At 38.3% G+C, this 19,071-nt stretch overlaps 1 protein-coding gene across 8 annotated transcripts in view; it reads left to right on the forward strand.

Annotated features, from left to right (window-relative positions):
- CDRT4 (CMT1A duplicated region transcript 4) overlaps positions 1–19,071 on the forward strand; it is a 126,530-nt gene that overhangs the window by 7,390 nt on the left and 100,069 nt on the right. For 2 of the 8 annotated variants that reach the window (XM_063598720.1, XM_055101941.2), the window contains exons 3-5: positions 1,425–1,569; positions 8,119–8,211; positions 9,355–9,486. In XM_063598720.1, the coding sequence (XP_063454790.1) occupies positions 1,522–1,569; positions 8,119–8,211; positions 9,355–9,486 (273 nt within the window). In that variant the 5' untranslated portion in view covers positions 1,425–1,521. Of the gene's footprint in view, positions 1–20; positions 1,570–5,413; positions 5,490–8,118; positions 8,212–9,354; positions 9,487–19,071 lie in introns of those variants that run through there. The other 6 variants (XM_063598718.1, XM_055101944.2, XM_055101942.2 and 3 more) reach the window with 6 other exon arrangements.

Here is a 19,071-nt window from a genome sequence, read left to right on the forward strand (position 1 = left end):
CATGAGCTGTGTTAGTGTCCAGTGCTGTTCTGTATGTATGTCAGTGCTAGCTGATGGGAGTCAAGGCAGAGTTGTTTCAATGTGCTTGTGAATACTGCATGTTGCTAATTTGACATTTAGTGTAAGACAAAGATGACATTTCAGATTTTCCTGTGAATAATTGGCATACTTAATACTGAGTTTTTAAATCAGCAAATCCAATTATTTGAACACCTGTGTTTTTAATTCTGTGCTATTTTCCAAGAATGTACCATTTCTTTATATAGTTTCTATAGATACTTTACATTTTGATTTATTGTGCACATTTCAAAATCACATAACATTTCTATTCTAAATTTAATTCTCTCTAAAGAAATTCACTTATCGAAAGCAAATTCTACTTGAACCCTGCTAAAATGCTGTTTTTTACTTTTCTTTCATCTTTCATGCCAGTCACAAAAGACCACATATTGTATGATTTCATTTATATGAAATGTCCAGAATAGGCAAATCTGTAGAGACAGAAGATAGATTAGCTGTTGCTAGAAGCTGAGGGGTTTGAAGGTAAATGGGGAATGACTGCCAGTGGGTGCAAAGATTCTGTCTGGGGTAATGAAAAGTTGTAAAATTGGAGTGATGGTTGTACAAATCTGTGAATGTACTAAAAACCATTAGATTGTTTACCTTAAATAAGTAAATTGTATGATATGTGAATTATATCTCAAAAAAGCTATTGAAAAACAAGAAACAGGCTGGGCGCGATGGCTCACGCCTGTAATCCCAGCACTTTGGGAGGCCGAGGCAGGTGGATCACGAGGTCAGGAGATTGAGATCATCCTGGCTAACATGGTGAAAACCCCATCTCTACTGAAAATACAAAAAATTAGCCAGGCGTGGTGGCAGGCACCTGTAGTCCCAGCTACTTGGGAGGCTGAGGCAGGACAATGGCGTGAACCCAGGAGGTGAAGTTTGCAGTGAGCCGAGATTGCGCCACCAAACTCCAGCCTGGGCGACGGAGCGAGACTCCATCTCAAAAAAAAAAAAAAAAAACTACCTGATAACTTTGTCTTAATGTCTGAGTGATTTCTGAGGGCTAAGGAATTCTTTTGGCGTGATTTGAAAACAGGATTCAAATTCTAAGATACAGTTTCCTTATTTCTCCAAGAGAGGTAAAATTCTTTATTATCTATTTTGTGAAAGTTTATATTCAATGAGGTGTTAAAGTCATCTGTGCATAGTGTATTTTCTGTAACTACAGGGCCTAGTCAAATAGTGGGGCTTAAGAAAAAGAGAGCTAGGAGGTTTGCTTCCTCCTACTAAAGTCACCTCTTTTATTTTGACAAAACTCTTCACGGTTACACGATGGCTAAAACATTTTTCTCTACATTTGCTAGTACCTGTAGTAAAATGTAATTGCATTTCTTTCATTGTGTTTTGGTTTTCAGACATCCAGTAGCATCGTTTTTCCACTTATTCTTTCGAGTCAGTGCAATCATCGTCTGTCTTCTCTGTGAGTTGCTCAGCAGCAGCTTTATTACCTGTATGGTTACAATTATCTTGTTGTTGTCGTGTGACTTTTGGGCAGTGAAGGTAATTTTGATTGTTTTTATTTTAAAATTATATTTAATATGAAAATGATGTATAAAAATATGACAGTTAGCATTTTGCATTATTGTTAATCTTTTGTTACTTCAAACCTCATCTGTGTTGAAGTGCTAGATATATCAAATTGCATGTAGTTTTTTTTTTTTTTTTTTCATTTTTTCCCTTTGACAATACAAGATGAGACATGTAGGTTACTGTGCTGCTGATTTTTCTGTGCCATATTCTAACCTACATCAGCTTTAAAGTCAAATAAACAAACAAATGTGACTAGCAACCATAGACCCTACAATGTTGCTTCTAATCCATACCATGGGTTTTGCTTCAGGCTTACCTGTAGGTGTGTTGTATATAATTTCTAGATAAGGCCCCAGTGTAGTTTGTCCACAAATACCTAAAAAATACCTACCTTTTGAAAAGGCTCCTATGGATGCTTTAAGGCAGTGTTTCTCAACCAGAGACAAGCGTGCCACCCACTGAATATTTGTCAGTGTCCAAAATGTTTTTGGTTGTCATGACTGGAGGTGGGAGGAGTGTGCTGTTGACATCTAGTGGCTAGAGGGCAGGTACGCTGCTAAATATCCTAACACACAGGACGGCCCCTCTGCAACAAAGAACTACCTGACCCAAAATGTCAGTTGTGCCAAGGTTGAGACACCCTGCTGTAGGGGATAGAAAGGAGTGTAAGAAATGGTTTCAAACTCAAGAACAATGATTAGAGAGATGGATGGATGGATAGATAGGTACATAATAAATAGATAAGTAAGCATAATAAAATATTAAATATGGACTCTAGATGATAGATATTTGGGTATTCACTGTAAAATTTAACTGTGTGTGTTCGAAAATATAGTAAAATAGTGGAGAAAAAAATCAAAGGCTGATTTTGGAGTTTCAGAGACATATACTGATTCAAAGACTAGTAAGATGTTACAACCCTATTCACACCCACCAATGTAGCCATTTTTAGATCTTTTAATTCTTTTTTTTTTGAGACGGAGTTTCACTTTTGTTGCCCAGGCTGGAGTGCAATGGCATGATCTTGGCTCACCGCAACCTCTGCCTCCTGGGTTCAGGTGATTCTCCTGCCTCAGACTCCCGAGTAGCTGGGATTACAGGCATGCACCACCACGCCTGGCTAATTTTTTTGTATTTTTAGTACAGGCGGGGTTTCTCCATGTTGGTCAGGCTGGTCTCGAACTTCTGACCTCAAGTGATCTGCCCGCCTCAGCCTCCCAAAGTGCTGGGATTACAGGCGTGAGCCACTGCGCCTGGCCATCTTTTAATTCTTAAAGATATCTGAAGTGGTTGGCTTGGTGATGGCCAGTTTCCATAGGCCGCATAATGCTGAGAAGGAAGATTTCAAAGGTCTGTTTTCTTTAGGTTTTTCTTTTGTCCAGTCTTCTTTGGCTTGCATTTCTTTGAATTTCTTCTGTTACTTTATGCTCCAAAGTATTTAGTACATACTGCTCACAGTTTTGATACACGTTTCTTTTTGTTGTTCATAAAATTTCTGTTCAGCCAAATAGAACATGCTTTCCAGTCAGTTCTTCCTGGTAATTTCCAAATTCTTAAAATTTTTCTGGGTTTAGAGTTTTAAAAAATGCGATCAAAATAGTTTATTTTCTGATAAGGTTTATTTGTTTGTTTATTTTTGTTTTTAAACAAGGGCTTAAAAAATGGCACCCTTTTATCCTTGGCAAAATTACTTATAGATAGCAAAACAATGGAGATATAAAGCAAAATTAAGAAGTCAAGAATAGGGAAATTATTAAGTGGACTTGGGATAAGTAGGGTTCTGAAACAGTTAAGATAGAGATGTGTCATAATTGTTATAAATCTCAATGTACTTACTAAAAAAACAAAAAATCAATCTTCATCTAAACCCCTGGGTGTCTAATCTTTTGGTTTCCCTGGGCCACAGTGGAAGAAAGAATTATCTTGGGCCACACATAAAATACACTAACATTAGCTGATGAGCTTAAAAAAAAAAATCACACACACAAAAATCTCATAATGTTTTAAGAAAGTTTACGAATTTCTCTTGGGCCGCATTCAAAGCTGTCCTGGGCAGCATGAGGCCTGTGGGCAGAGGGTTGGATAGGCTTGCCCTAGGTGATGTTAATGAAGATAAAGAAGAGGTAGAGAAGGGAAAATAATTTAAAGGTATGCTTAAATGCTAAAGCTTATATTGGTTTTTATTTTATTCTTCACTCTGACAAATTGAGTAAAAAAGGTTAAATAATGGTTTTAAAAATTTAATGGCAACTATGGCTGTGCGCGGTGGCTCACGCCTATAATCCCAGCACTTTGGGAGGCTGAGGTGGGTGGATCATGAGGTCAGGAGATCGAGACCATCCTGGCTAACATGGTGAAACCCCATCTCTGCTAAAAAAAAAAAAAAAAAAAATGAGCCGGGCATGGTGGCAGGCGCCTGTAGTCCCAAGCTACTCAGGAGGCTGAGGCAGGAGGCGGAGCTTGGCAGTGAGCCGAGATTGCGCCACTGCACTCTAGCCTGGGCAACAGAGCAAGACTCCATCTCAAAAAAAAAAATAATAATGGCAACTATTAGTAAAATTTAAAACCAGTCGTGTATCTTCTGCAACATTGGAGAAGATGGAGCAAGTAAAACAGTTCATAGAGCAAAAGAAGGAAAACAAAGCAACTGTCAAGGAAGCTTAAATCAGAAAGTACATGTATAAAGTAATGTAAGTAATAGCAAATTCATTATAATAGGAAATGTAATTTGATTAAACTACCCATTTAAAGACAAGAATACTAAGATTGGTCAGAAATCAAAGTCCAAACAAAAGATCTAACCAAATTAATGACATTAGAAAAAATAAAAGAAGGCAAAGATAACATCAGGCAAAAATAAAAGAAGGCAAAGATCAACTCAAACAAAAAGAAACTTGGCATTGTATTATTATCAGATGAGATATGGATCAGAGTAAGAAAGCACTAAGAGGAACAAAAAAAGGTGATTTTATGAATCACAGTGAAGATCATTCACAGAGTAAAATTATATCAAACTATGTATGGTAAAAAAATTGGAAATATTAGAAAATAGAAAAGCATTATGATGAGTTTAACAAAGTACTATCTTTAACAAACCAAAGTGCCAAAAAATAAAGAAGTTCTGAAGGATCTGAATGAAATAATTGGCAACATCAATTTGATAGCAGTATTTGGGACTTTGTATGACAGAGAGAATACTTTCTTGTTAAATGCCTGTGGAACATTTACAAAAATTGACTAAATATCACTGTGAAGAAAATCAAAATAAAATTGCCCAAAGCACCTACATTTTCTACTCCAAAGAAACAGAACTAGAAATTAATAGAAAGTAGTTGTTGAAATTGGAATTCTTTTTAAAAAGCAAACTACTACATATCTTGGGTTTAAAAGGAAGCAAAAACTGTAAATATAGGTTATTTATACCTTAATGGTGATCATTTACAGTTAAACTTTCTGAATATGTCAAAAACTGAATTCAGAGGGAAAATAATAGACTAAAGCCTTTTATTTTAGACAAGAAAGAGGGAAAATAATGGACTACTTGAGTCCAGAAATTTCAAAAACAAGCAATAAGTGTGAGAAATCAGGAAAATAAACTAATAAAGATAAAAGCAGGAAATAAAGAGTTAGAAAATGGGAACACAGAAGAGTTTGAAAGTATTCTGAGAGCATTCTTTGAAAATACCTATAGAAGAGACCTCTGGTTTAGGTCTCCCTTGCCAGCTCTTTTTTTTTTTTTTACTTAGCATCTCTCCCATAGGAATTTTGGTCTCATAAGACTCTTCCTTTTCTTCTCCTGTATTCCTTTCCTAAGGAGTGCCGTCTGTGCTTCTGGTTTGAATTGCTGATCTGTAAGCTGTGTTGCCTCCCAGATCTGTATCTCCATTCAGGTTTGTCTTCACAACTTAAGGCCTCTCCATGTGTCTTCTTGACGTTTTTATGTGGCTGTCTTGAAGGCATCTCAAATCTTTTTTTTTTTTTTTGAGACAAAATCTTGCTTTGTCACGCAAGCTGGAATGCAGTGGTGTGATCTCGGCTCACTGCAACCTCTGCCTCCTGGGGTTCAAGCGATTCTCCTGCCTTACCCTCCTAGACAGCTGAGACTACAGGCATGCACCACCATCCCTAGCGAATTTTTGTACTTTTAGTAGAGGCAGGGTTTCACTATGTTAGCCAGGCTGGTCTTGAACCCAAGTGAGCCACCATGCCTGGCCAGGCATCTTATATCTTAACATGTGTAAAATACTACTTGTCATCTTCCACTCCCCAAAAGCTCTTCTTTTTTGAGTGTTCCCTTTCGTGGGGCCTGGAATCACTATTTTTTTACTTGAGCAAACCAGAAATGTATCAGTTGCCTCCTTCCTACTCCATATCCAATTAATGACCAAGTCCCATAAATCCATAGATTGTACTTTCTTCATTAGGGCATCGGTGCCTGCTGCTCTATCTGGAATGCTCTTCTTCCTCCCACATCACCTTCATACAGGGATTCCTAATCTTTTTATGCCATGGGCCCCTTTCATAAACTCATGAATAAGTTTTCACATATATAAAATACATAAGATTTCAAAGGAAGTCACTTATATTGAAATATAATTTAAAAATATTAAAAAAGTAAATTTCTGATTGAGATATATGTGTAGTAGTTCCCCCATTATCTGAGGTTTCACTTTCTGCGGTTTCAGTACTGCTATACGCTACACTAAACAGTAAGATACTGTGTGAGGAGAGAGAACTACATTCACATAACTTTTATTAGATTATGTTGTTATAATTGTTCTATTTTTATTTCTTATTCTCTTACTGTGCGTTATTTATAAATTAAGCATTATCATAGGTATGTACTTATAGGAAAAAATATAGCATATATAAGGTTTGGTATTAACCACAATTTGAGGCATCTGCTGGGGGTCTTGGAATGTATCCCCTGCAGATAAGGGAGGACTACTATACTTTATGAATTTATTAATGGTAAGATCTAGTGGCAGGTCTAATAACTACTTTCAAAGCAGTGGTGAGCATAAACAATATGTTAAGATAACTGCAGCAAGTATAGTACAAAATGAAAAATGTCTGTGGTTTCTATTGTGTCAGGGTGTTTTAAATTTTACCTATATTCATAGTTTGTTGTCTACATTCATAATTTAATGATATGCTAACTACTTTCAAAGCAGTGGTGAGCATAAATAGTATTTTGAGGCCATGCGTGGTGGCTTACGCCTGTAATCCCAGCACTTTGGGAGGCCAAGGCGGGTGAATCACTGAGGTTGGGAGTTCGAGACCAACCTGACCAACATGGAGAAACCCCATCTCTACTAAAAATACAAAATTAGCTGGGCATGATGGCGCATGCCTGTAATCCCTGCTACTTGGGAGGCTGAGGCAGGAGAATCGTTTGAACCCGGGAGGCAGAGGTTGTGGTGAGCTGAGATCGCCCCGTTGCATGCCAGCCTGGGCAGCAAGAGCGAAACTCTGTCTCAAAAACAAAAAACAAAACAAAACCAAACAAAAAACAAAACTACAATATTTTGAGGTAACTGCAGCAAATATAGTACAAAATAAAAAAATGCCTGTGATTTCTATTGTGTCAGGGTGTTTTTAATTTTACCTACATTCATAGTTTGTTGTCTACATTCATAATTTAAAGATATGCTAAATTTTAGCCAGAGGTTAATGAAAATGAAGGTAACATTTTTTTTTACCCATCGAGGTTCACAGAACCACTGAATCTATTAGTGGACACCATTAATTAAACATCCATGGTACTGTTGATTCTTATTTATCTTTTATATTTCATTCCAAATGTTGACTCCTCAGAGAGTCATTTTCTGATACCCAGACTAGATCAAATTTCCCTGTGATACTCTTCAAGCATCCCACACTTTTCCCTTGCAGGACTTAACTCAGTTGGTAATGGTACATTTGTGCATTGGTTGTCTGCCTCTCTTCACCTCTTTCCCTGAGGAAGGAGTTGGTATCTGTTAGTCACTGTTGTATTACCAGCACATAGTAGATGCTCAGTAAATATTTGTTGAGTAAATAAAGATTAGGAAAGCTATCAAACTAATTTGTTACCTTAGTAAGTAGGAAAAGAGCTTGATACACTTGAGAGACTGACTGAAGGCCAGTGTCTATAATCATTTTCAGGGATATGTAGTTGTAAAATATATGTAGCTATAGTCAGGATGTAAAGTAGGTCACAGTAACCAAATAGCAAGGGGTTTAGGGAAAATTAGGGAACTGGAGAAAGGGCAAATTGTTCATGAGGGAAAAGAGAAGGTGTAATGTTTATGGGTGGACTTGTTGCTTGCTCTGTCACCTCTACCCCTATTAGTCCTGCCATTACCATTTTACTTAATCGTTTAGCCAGGCCTGATACATAGTAGTCTTTGCTAACTGGATATTATGGAGGTAAAGCTGAAGGTTTTTGTTTGTGAGATGTTACACTAAGATAGGAGCTTGTGATAGATCTTTAAATAATGCTTTTAAAATGTGCCTGTTTATATTAATCTTCACCAGAATGTCACAGGTAGACTAATGGTTGGCCTACGTTGGTGGAATCACATTGATGATGAAGATGGAAAGAGCCGTTGGGTGTTTGAATCTAGAAAGGTAAAGTGCCTTTTTTGTTTTAAATAATGTTATCAGCTAAATTATTTGTAGACTATATTTAAATACTGAAAGATGAAGTATTCAGAATTAAAAACACTATACCAAATCACTTGGCATGTCAGCACTAAAGGAGATGGCCTTCTAGAATTTAATGCATTTTTCTGTCTAGTTCAGACCAGAAACAAGCAATATACAGAACAGAATCCTTTGAGGGAAGACACTGGGTCTGAGTTCATACAGTGTGCTAAGCTGCCTGTCAGGGATTGCTGATAAAAGATCTCTGTGTTGCCTTTGTTAGTGTCTCCATAAATCCCTCTATGCCCAGCAGATAACTGCTTTTAACATCTTGTTCTGTCTTTGCTCCTGTGGTCGTCTTTCATTTCTGGGCAGGAAAAAGGAGGAGGAGTGCAGCTGGATAGAATATCTGATCGGAGCACTCTATTCCTAAGCTTCTGCCTTCAGGAGCCCTGGGGATCCTGGTCTGTTTTGGGTTAGCCTGCTACGCTATAGTGAATATTCACTTTCCTTGTGGAAATAAGTTTTGGAAGCAGAGGACCAAATTCTTGGCGACAGTACACCAAGGGTATTGACAAGTTACTTTAAGAAAGTGGCACTGTGTTCAATGAGCCTGTATTCCTTTATATTATGGAATCTACCTTGGAAACAACTTACCACCCTTGTAAATTCCTGGGTATTGCTAAGACATTTGGATTATTGTCCAGAATCCCTTGATTCCGTTTTTTTTTTTTCCTCTGGACCCTAATTTGACCTTTTAGTCTCCAGAATGATTATAACTGTGATTTCCTTGATCATTGGTCAGAAAGGTATCATTTAGAGCTTCCTTATGAATAAATAGTACAAGTGCAAGAAGAATTGAATAGAAGCCTATCAGAGACCACTCTTTACTGTCATGAGTTGTGGTAAACCATCCATCCTGCCCTGAAAATGCAAAATTCTTGAGTTAATATAGATCAGTTCCTAAAATTACGAGAGTGATAGTCATGTATTTTTGGGTTCTAACTTAGGAGTTGGGCTATGTGTATTAATATTTGAACTTGTGGGTAATATGTTTTTTATTAAATATGTTGAACTTTTTATTGATAAATTTCACAACATGATAATTGAATTTATGTTCTTTTATAGGAGTCCTCTCAAGAGAATAAAACTGTGTCAGAGGCTGAATCAAGAATCTTTTGGTTGGGACTTATTGCCTGTTCAGTACTGTGGGTGATATTTGCCTTTAGTGCACTCTTCTCCTTCAGAGTAAAGTGGTTGGTGAGTATCAGTGTAGAACTTTCAAATAATCCATTAAGATGTCTGATGGTAATCATAGGAAGCAACAACTGCAACTGAGTCCTTGTCATTAGGGACCTATCTTGAATAGGCAGCTTCATCATGTAATTCCCAAGTTTTGCTTCCCAACTTTACCTTTCTCTATAATACTGGAGAAGAGATCCTAAAAAACCCTTTCCCACCAGTTTTCTAGGATATTAGTGGTCTTTTCTGGAAATAATGGTTGGTAATCTGTTTTGGTTACCTATTGCTGCCTAAAAAATCACCCCAAAACATAGTGGCTTAGAGCAACAACAGCCATTATCTCACAGTTTCTATGGGTCAGGATCTTGGGAAGGGCTCTGCTGGGAGATTCTGGCTTGGGGTCTTGAGTAGTTGTAGTCAGACAGTAGTTGGAATGATGGGGGTTGTGAGCCATCTCCTCTTCATGAGGTCCCATGGCCTCTCCACATGTTTTTCCATGTGCCTTGGTTTGGGCTTCCTCATGGCATGGTGGCCTCATGGTGGTGGGACTGCTTACGTGGCAGCCCAGTACTTCACTTGTGGGGTGTTCTAGCTCACAAGCTTTTACAATCTAGCCTAAGATGTCATAGCATCGCTTCTGCTGCCCACTCACATTCAAGGAAATGGGAATTAGGCTCTACTCTTGATAAGGAATAAGAAGGTGCTAGAAGACTTTGTGGAAGAGGAGATATTGTTGCTGCTGTCTTTGGAAAATATAGTTTGTCACTTGACCCAATTTGTGAGTGAGTCTTACTCTTTTTTATATCTCATATTATTTTTTCTTATTCTATCTTATATCTGATATGAATAAATATTGTGTGAATTTTCACACAATATTTATTGATATCAGATATATTTTGGCCTTAATTATGTTTTTCCTCCTAATTTGTAGTATTTTCTTAGTCCTATTTTGTGATATAGATTCTTTTTTTCTTTGTGTGTGCTCATACATTCATACTTTCCTTCTTTGGATTTGGAAGCTTATTGGAAGCTTATTGTCTTTTTTCAGTTCTTCTGGTAGTTACCTTTAATTACTTTATATGTTATATCATTACCCTCTTTGATGAATTAGGAAATGTATTCAGTATTTATGGAGTTCCTGCCCTGGAAAATGGGAAACTTTACGCTAATATGGTTTCTTTAACTTCTCCCTCCTCCTACCTCTAGAGTTTTGCTTATTATAGTCTTATTTTAGTCCTTCTAGTGGTTTTCTTTGTAACATTAATTAATGTACTTAAACCTGTTTATTGACTTAATAGACTCTGTTTAGAAAGGGAAGAAAATAAACACTCATATTCCTTCCTATGAGTTTCCTCCTTTCTCTCTTGTTTGTTCCAATGTTATTTTTGTGTTACCAAGTTTTATAATAGTTATCTTTTGAAAACATATTTCTTACTGGTTGTTCAGTCTTTGATCTGTTTTTTAAAAAAGTCGATTCATTGCCTATCACCAGTCTTACTGCAGCTTCTCCTTTTGCTTATTGGTTGGCTACATTTTCTTTTGACTCATGTTTAAACATATGAGCCTATTGACTATTCTTAAATGATGACCTGGCTAGATTAATATTCTTGGGTCACAGTTTGTTTCTTTTTGGAAGATGCTATTCCATCATTTTCTTTCACTGAATATCTTGGAGAAGTCTGAGGCCAGGCTTACTTAACCTTTGTAATCTCTCCTCATAAGGTGTTTTTTTTTTAGTTCATGTAACCCAGATGTATCTGTATTTATCTTTCCATATCAAGTTTTCTGGAGTCTGTGCCTTTCTGACAGGCAGACTAAAGTTTTGCTTGGAATCAGGAAAATTTTTTCTGTTAAATCTTTGCATTTATTTATGTTCTATGGTTTGACCTTTCATTTTGAAGTACCAGTCACGTTTATGTTGGATCATTTTTATTTGTTCTCATCTACTATTTTCTTGTTGCTTTAATTATTCATCTTTTCCTTATTTATTCAGCAATTTTAAGAGTTCACTCTTATGTCAGAGCTGTCTGGGGACACAGGGGGATAAGTTAGGGGACAGTAAACAAGTTGACTGCTCCAGTAGAGCTTATGTTCTAGTGGAAGGTAGACAAACAGTAAAAAATACAGTAGGGGATGTTAGTTAATGATACAAAGTAATGGGGTAGAGAGTGCAGAGGAGAGAACAGTAACTATTTTAAGTGCTCAGCTAAGGCTTCTCTCTGTATTTCCTTAGCTTTGTCAGCTCCATTTTCATCTCCTGTTATCTCACCCTCATGCTTTTTGAGTTCTTATCTTTAGGTTTTTCTGTAGGGTGAAATAGTCCCAGGAATGCTTTTATTTTGGTGGGTTTTTTTTCTTTTCGAGTAGATTCTTCACCTATCTTCTGTATACTATGCTTCTTTTTTCTTTTTTCGCTATAGTTTTGCATAAATGCACTTCCCTTTTTCCTTATCCATTTTGCTTATCCTTACAGTGACAGTCCTGTCCAGCCCTTCTCTTTCTGCTGGTTTAGTGCGGGTGAATCCCCCTTGACCACCTTCTCCTGATGTCTGAGGCACGTGGCTGCTGCTCTGAGCTGGAGTTGCAGTGCTGGGTTTGGTAGCCTGAAGACACAGGTGTGATGTGCGATGTGGAGAACTTACCAGGCTCTTGCTGTCTTGGCTGGGCTGCCTGGTTTTGCGTTCTCTTCCTTAGTGGGGCTCTTCTCTGCTGGTTGGCTGTGCACTCTCTTCTGGTTCTTCCCTTCTGCTTTGGATTGTTTGTAAGACCTTAGAGCTTTAGCATCCATCCAAGAGAGTCAGCCCAGTCTTTTTCTAGCAGTGTTTCTACTTCCTTAAAACAAAACAGGGAGAGGTTATGTGAAAGCCAGTTTGATCCTGTGTTAACCTACTTATGCCTAGTGTTCCATTATTGGAACGCTAAGCATGTAGGAGTTATTTATATCCTACTGCTCAAGGTCATCACCAAGGTCTGATTTTTCACTCATGCAAAAATTCACAAAATTGCAGCCTACAGCATAAATGGGTTAAGACCTCGGCATGGTGGCTCATGCCTGTAATCCCAGCACTTTGGGAGGGCCAAGGCGGGCGGATCACGAGGTTAGGAGATCGAGACCATCCTGGCTAACACGGTAAAACCCTGTCTCTACTAAAAATAAAAAAATTAGCCGGGTGTGGTGGCAGGCACCTGTAGTCCCAGTTACTCGGGAGGCTGAGGCAGGAGAATGGAGTGAACCCAGGAGGCGGAGTTTGCAGTGAGCTGAGATCGTGCCACCGCACTCCAGCCTGAGCGACAGAGCGAGACTCCATCTCAAAAAATAAATAAATAAAAATAAATAAATAAAAATAATAAAAATAAATGGGTTAAGACCACAGGACGGGAATGGGCTTCACCCAGTCTCTCCATGAGTCTCCCACCTCCTCACTTCTCTTAAGACGATCATCTCTCATGATTATTGATCCTTCTGCGCTTCGTCTCCTGCCTTCTTCCCACCCGGTGGCACCACTATGGCCAGCTGCAGGGATTTTCCTGCCTGTTTGGGTCATTGTTAGTTGGGAGGAGTTTCTGCTGTCATGGCTATTTCTGCATTTTTTTCTCGGGTCTTTTGCTTTTCTATAAGTTCCTGGGGATGGTAATTATTAGTGAAATTTTCCTTAGAGCTTCTTTGCAGAGTTTGGAGCTATGTAGAGCTGCTCCAACCTGGCTCTTTCTTTGGCCACCAGCCCTTTTTTATGTTTGTTGGTATTAGTTTATTTGTGTTTTTAAAAACGCTGTTTGCTGTTTGTACCTTAAGGGCAGGGAGATCTTCATGTCTGACTTCACTGCACCATCTTAAACCAGAAGTTTAACTTACAGATTTTAACATTTGTTGCCATTGAGTAAATCGATGCCTTAGCAGGACCCGTGATTGGTCTTTGAATTCAGGTGTACCCTGGCATGTTGATATATACATACCCAGCAGTGCCCCACTTGAGAAGCATGGGAAATTAAAAGGAAATTTATTCAAATAAATACACAGTTTTATATTTATTTAGGAAACTAGCACCCTCTTATTACACTAACACGTTTAATTCCATGAAACATAAGTTTAGAACAGAAAGTACCACCTCCTCTTCTTTTACTAGGAATGTGAACCTGTTCATTAATCAAACATTTAAATCTATTAATTAAACATTAAAATCAGCTATACATCTTGTTAAGGGTAAGGAGAATAAATCTAGATTGGAAAACGACATTTCATTGAGCTGCTTTGCTTGTCACAGGTATAAAAGAGTAGAATGGTCGATGAGCTGTTTATTCCAGAACAAGGGTTGGCAAACTATGGCCTGCAGACCAAATCCAGCCCGACACCTGTTTTTGTAAGTTTTTATTGAAAAACAGCCTTGCCCACTTATATATTGTCTATGGCTGCCTTTGGATTAGAACAGCAGAGTTGAGTAATTGCAACAGAGACCGTATGGTCTGAAATATTTATGATTTGACCCTTTACAGGAGAACTTTGCTGATCGCTGTATTAGAGTCTTTAACCTTGGGAATCCCTCACATTGTCTCAATTTTTCTAATTAAGATTAATTAGAAATTTTTAAAGAATGGGTTTTGAGTTTCTTTTTCTCACTTCTCATTGATCCTAGTGGGATCACCATAGGTGAGAAAATGAAACTCAAAGGAACAAACAGCTCTGCAAAAGTACAGTTCCCCTTGGAGCTGTCTCCCTCCTCAGGGAAGGCAGGCATCGGTTGATTTATGCCTTAGGGCATTGCATCCCCTCTACCAGAAGCCAGTTGTCACATAGAGCAGAGATTCACCCCTACCTGCTCTCAGTTTATTGAACTTGATCTACCTCTTGACTGTTCTTTTGTAATTCCTATAGGAATAATTAACATTTGAACCTTTCCTGAGTCTCATTTGCTTTTCCTAACTTTACTCACAGACCAATGGGAAACAGAGAGCAAGAAGGCTCACCCTGCACTGCATCCCCAGCAGCTAGCATGGTGCCTGGCACATAGAGCAGTTGTGTTCAGTAAATATTTGCTGGGTGAATGACTCGTGCCTTGTGCAGAGCGTCTGTCAGATGGGTCTGTTCTGGCAACTGTCTCTGGAAAATCTCAACTGGCACAATCATGGCTTTGCAGAGCTTCCTCTTCCTTCTCTTTCTCATAACAATCTGCCTTGTCTCATTTATGTCACAGAGAAAGGTCAATTTCAGGCCCGTAACCATTGATTATTTTTTCCCTTGTCCCAGGCGGTGGTTATCATGGGTGTGGTGCTACAAGGTGCCAACCTGTATGGTTACATCAGGTGTAAGGTGCGCAGCAGAAAGAATTTAACCAGCATGGTTACTTCATATTTTGGAAAGCAGTTTTTAAGACAAGTAACTGTTTTCTGGATGTGATCAGTGACTAATGCAATTATTTCTAACTTTCATAGTTTAATTTTTATGAAACACTCCTGAACAGAAGTTTTAAAGGCATATAGTTGTATAAATATAATGATAAAGATGTTTTAATTGCTCTTTGGGGGTGTTCAAGACAGTCTGGAAGTGTATTGTCAGTATCCTAAAATTATTTTAAAGCCAGGAAGGATAAACTATCATTGATAATAACTTATTTTTTAAAAATTACTTTTAAGTTCAGTTGTTTTTCATCAATTATGGGAGCTTTAAGTGAATGCCCTTGCAGAATGTATGTTGTATGTTTTTATTTTTATTTTTGAGACAGAGTTTTGCTCTGTCGCCCAGGCTGGAGTGCAGTGGTGCAATCTCGGCTCACTGCAACCTCTGCCCCCCGGGTTCATGTGATTCTCCTGCCTCAGCCTTATGAGTAGCTGGGATTACAGGCGCATGCCACCACGCCCAGCTAATTTTTTGTATTTTCAGTAGAGATGGGATTTCATCGTGTTAGCCAGGATGGTCTCCATCTCATGACCTTGTGATCTGCCCACCTCGGCCTCCCAAAGTGCTGGGATTACAGGCGTGAGCCACCGTGCCCAGCCTGTATGTTGTATGGTTTTAGGGAGAACAGTTGAATCACAAGAAGACCATAACATTTGTACTCAGATGTTTTTTTCCCCCTAGAACATAAGGATTTTACTATAATACCCCAACATCAGGGTTTTCAGCAGGATGAGTAATAGTCATAGGTAAATAATTATTGGTTAAATCTCTTGGGAAAAGTGACTAGGTCTTTTTTTTTTTTTTTTTTTTCTTGAGATGGAGTCTTGCTCTGTCGCCCAGGCTGGAGTGCAGTGGCGTGATCTCGGCTTACTGCAAGCTCCGCCTCCCGGGTTCACACCATTCTCCTGCATCAGCCTCCCGAGTAGCTGGGACTACAGGCGCCGCCACCACGCCTGGCTTTTTTGTATTTTTAGTAGAGACGGGGTTTCACCGTGTTAGCCAGGATGGTCTCGATCTCCTGACCTCGTGATCCGCCCGCCTCGGCCTCCCAAAGTGCTGGGATTACAGGCGTGAGCCACGGCGCCTGGCCGTGACTAGGTCTTTATATGAGTAATACGTTGCATTTGGTTAGTACAGTAGGTTGGGCAAGTGATATTATGTAGGACAGGGATTCTTAAACTCGAACGTACATGAGAATCACCTAGAGGGCACAAGATTGCTGGGTTCCACCTCCAGACTCCTTATTCAGTAGATCTGGGGGTGGAGTCTCATAATTTGCATTTCTCCCAAGTTTCTGGGTGGTACTGAGGGCACTGGTCCAGGGATTACATTTTAGATAACTAAAGCCCCGAGAAATTAAATTATTTACTTAAGATTATACAGCTAATAGTGGTACAAAGCTAGATCTTAAACCCAGCCCTCTGTACTCAAAATTTATTGTTCTTTTTATTCTACTGTACAGTTTCTCTCACAGAAGATGAAAAGTAGAGAAAATGAATATTCATGTAGGGACACGATCATCTCATTCTGAAGGATTTTTGCATGGCCCCAATATACCTTTACTGTGGTCCACCTTAGGGTAACTTTCATGTATGTGCTTATTAGGTTTTTTTCGTTAGAATTTTCAGTGTTTCTGAAGGTGGGGAGGGACATGGAATACAGGTGAAATTAAACCTTAAACCTGGCATAACATAGATAGGGTTAGTGTCTTACATGGTATCCGGCGTCTGCTCAAATGAGACAAACTGGACAGCTGGGTGGATGATGGTATCCATGGATTTACTTCATTAGTGCATGTCTACTTTTTTATTTATTTATTTTTTTTTGAGACAGAGTCTCACTCTCTTGCCCAGGCTGGAGTACAGTGGCGCGATCTCGGCTCACTGCAAACTCCACCTCCCGGGTTCATACCATTCTTCTGCCTCAGCCTCCCGAGTAGCTGGGATTGCAGGTGCCCGCCACCACGCCTGGCTAATTTTTTGTATTTTTAGTAGAGACAGGGTTTCACTGTGTTAGCCAGGAGGGTCTCGATCTCCTGACCTCATGATCCACCCTCCTCGGCCTCCCAAAGTGCTGGGATTACAGGTATAAGCCACGGCGCCCAGCCTAGCATGTCTACTTTTTAATGTGATTGGGCCATTGTATGTAAGATAATGCTCTGCTTAGAAATATAGAATGTTTTCCTAGGTCTAGGCCCCAAGTCCATGGTGTGTGAAGTGAAATAACTTTGATGTTAAGGAGTTTTTTTTTTGTCTTTTGCGGAACACTGGAGATGATCAGACTTCCTGAATAGAGAAAGCTTATGTGCTTTGTTACATTGGGGAACAACTGAAGAGATTCTTGACTCAACCTTTTAGAGCTTAGTCCATGTTGCAACGAGGAGTATTGGCTTTGTTTTTCCACTTAAAAACTTTATTTATAAAAAGGAAAAGTAGTTTTCATATTAAGTTTTTATTTCCTTTCCAGCAGTTGGGGCTAGAAAGTATATGTTGGCACTAGAAACATTGTCAAGATTTTTTCTGTGGTGTAGGTATGCACATTCCATAGGTATGCACACGGCCATGTAATACCTGTATATCCCAAGTTAATGAAAGTGTTCATTTACATAGGTAATGGAGACCTTTGCATTTTGATCCATAGAACATAGGAGGATGTTCTTAGTCTGTCTCAAAGCTCTATATGTTTACATATTATTTCTGTAGATTGTTTTCAGGAGAAAGTTTTGCTTCTATGGTAAGAGTGAGCACTTTGGCTTATGTATAAGTTAGAAATAATTGTTAGTTTTTAATATGTACTTCATGGGGAAATTTCTTAGACGTATGCAAGCAAGTGAAAACAATTAGGGCCAGTGGTATTAACTACTTTATAAAATTTTATTTTTGTTTGTAAGAAGTCATCTACTTAAGGCCCAGTTAATATAAGTGGAATCATCATAGTTTAAGGAATACCCAGAGATTGCTGCTGTTCTGTTTATTTTACAGAAAGGATAGCTAGATTGAAAGCTCTTCAGTGGACCTTGAGCTAATAGATCTTTTACCACTAAAAGAGCATTATTCTCATGTCATAATGAGAATAATAATTTATATACTTGGCATAATAAATGCCTAAAAGACATTTTATTTTCTGAATCTATTTTTTTCTTGCTATAATGGGGATATTGTAAATTATGCATTTGTATTAATGGTATTTCTTAAAGCAATCTATGTAACTGTAAATTAAACCAATCTACAAATTATTGTAGGCATCTGTAAATTCTGTTGTAGGTATTATAAACTTTGTTGAAGTCTTAATCAGCAGATTATGTTGTGAATATATTTGTACATTGTTAAAATAGTTTTTAAGATTATTTGTTTAATTGAATAAGTGTCTTATTGGAGTGATAGCTTTGAAGGTGCAAAACTTTATATTTGTATAAAATTCTACTATTTACAAGGCATTTGACATGTGTAATCTCGTTTAACCCTCATGATAAATATGTAATACTTTAGATGATATAACTGAACTTCAGGTTATTGAGTGACTTTCCCAAGGAAAACAGATTGCAGGAATATCTGTAGGATATAAAACATGATATATTAGTATTTTTTAGAGAAAATATTTGCTCTAAATGCCCTTTCCTTTCTTAAAAATTAATAATTTGTTAAGAGCTTGTTTATTTTACTTAGCTGTTCTGTCTGGTGAGAATTGATACTGCACTAAAGACATTTTAAAATACAATCTGAAAGATCTAACCTAAATCTTTAGGGTTGAGAGTCTAACAAAGGATACATTGGTGTAGTTCTTTAGGTAACTGTGTTATTTGAACTGCATCCTAAACCAAGTAACAATGAATTTTAGAATATGCATGTGGTAGGAGCTACCCTGTATTCCCTAATATTCGTTTTTCTCCTTCTACAGATTTCCCACCTAATTAGCTAGGGAATGGCATCCTGGAATAAAGATAAAACTTTTCCTAGATTTTATTGCTGTATCTTGGTGTGGCCACATCACCAACTTTGGGCCAATGGATACACTTCCAGGAAGTATCCTTAAAAGGAGGAGGCATGCCCATCCCTTCCCCCTTTCTCCTGAAAGGTAGACACAATAGCAGAAACTAGAGCAGCCATCTTGGACTATGTGATAAAGGCTTCGTTTTGTGAATGGCAGAGAAATGAGGTAGATACTGTCTGAATCCCATCTTGTGGGTATAGCAGCCCTGAACTACTTGTCTG

This window comes from Pan paniscus, chromosome 19 (assembly GCF_029289425.2).
Source record: "Pan paniscus chromosome 19, NHGRI_mPanPan1-v2.0_pri, whole genome shotgun sequence".
Classification (NCBI taxonomy): domain Eukaryota; kingdom Metazoa; phylum Chordata; class Mammalia; order Primates; family Hominidae; genus Pan; species Pan paniscus.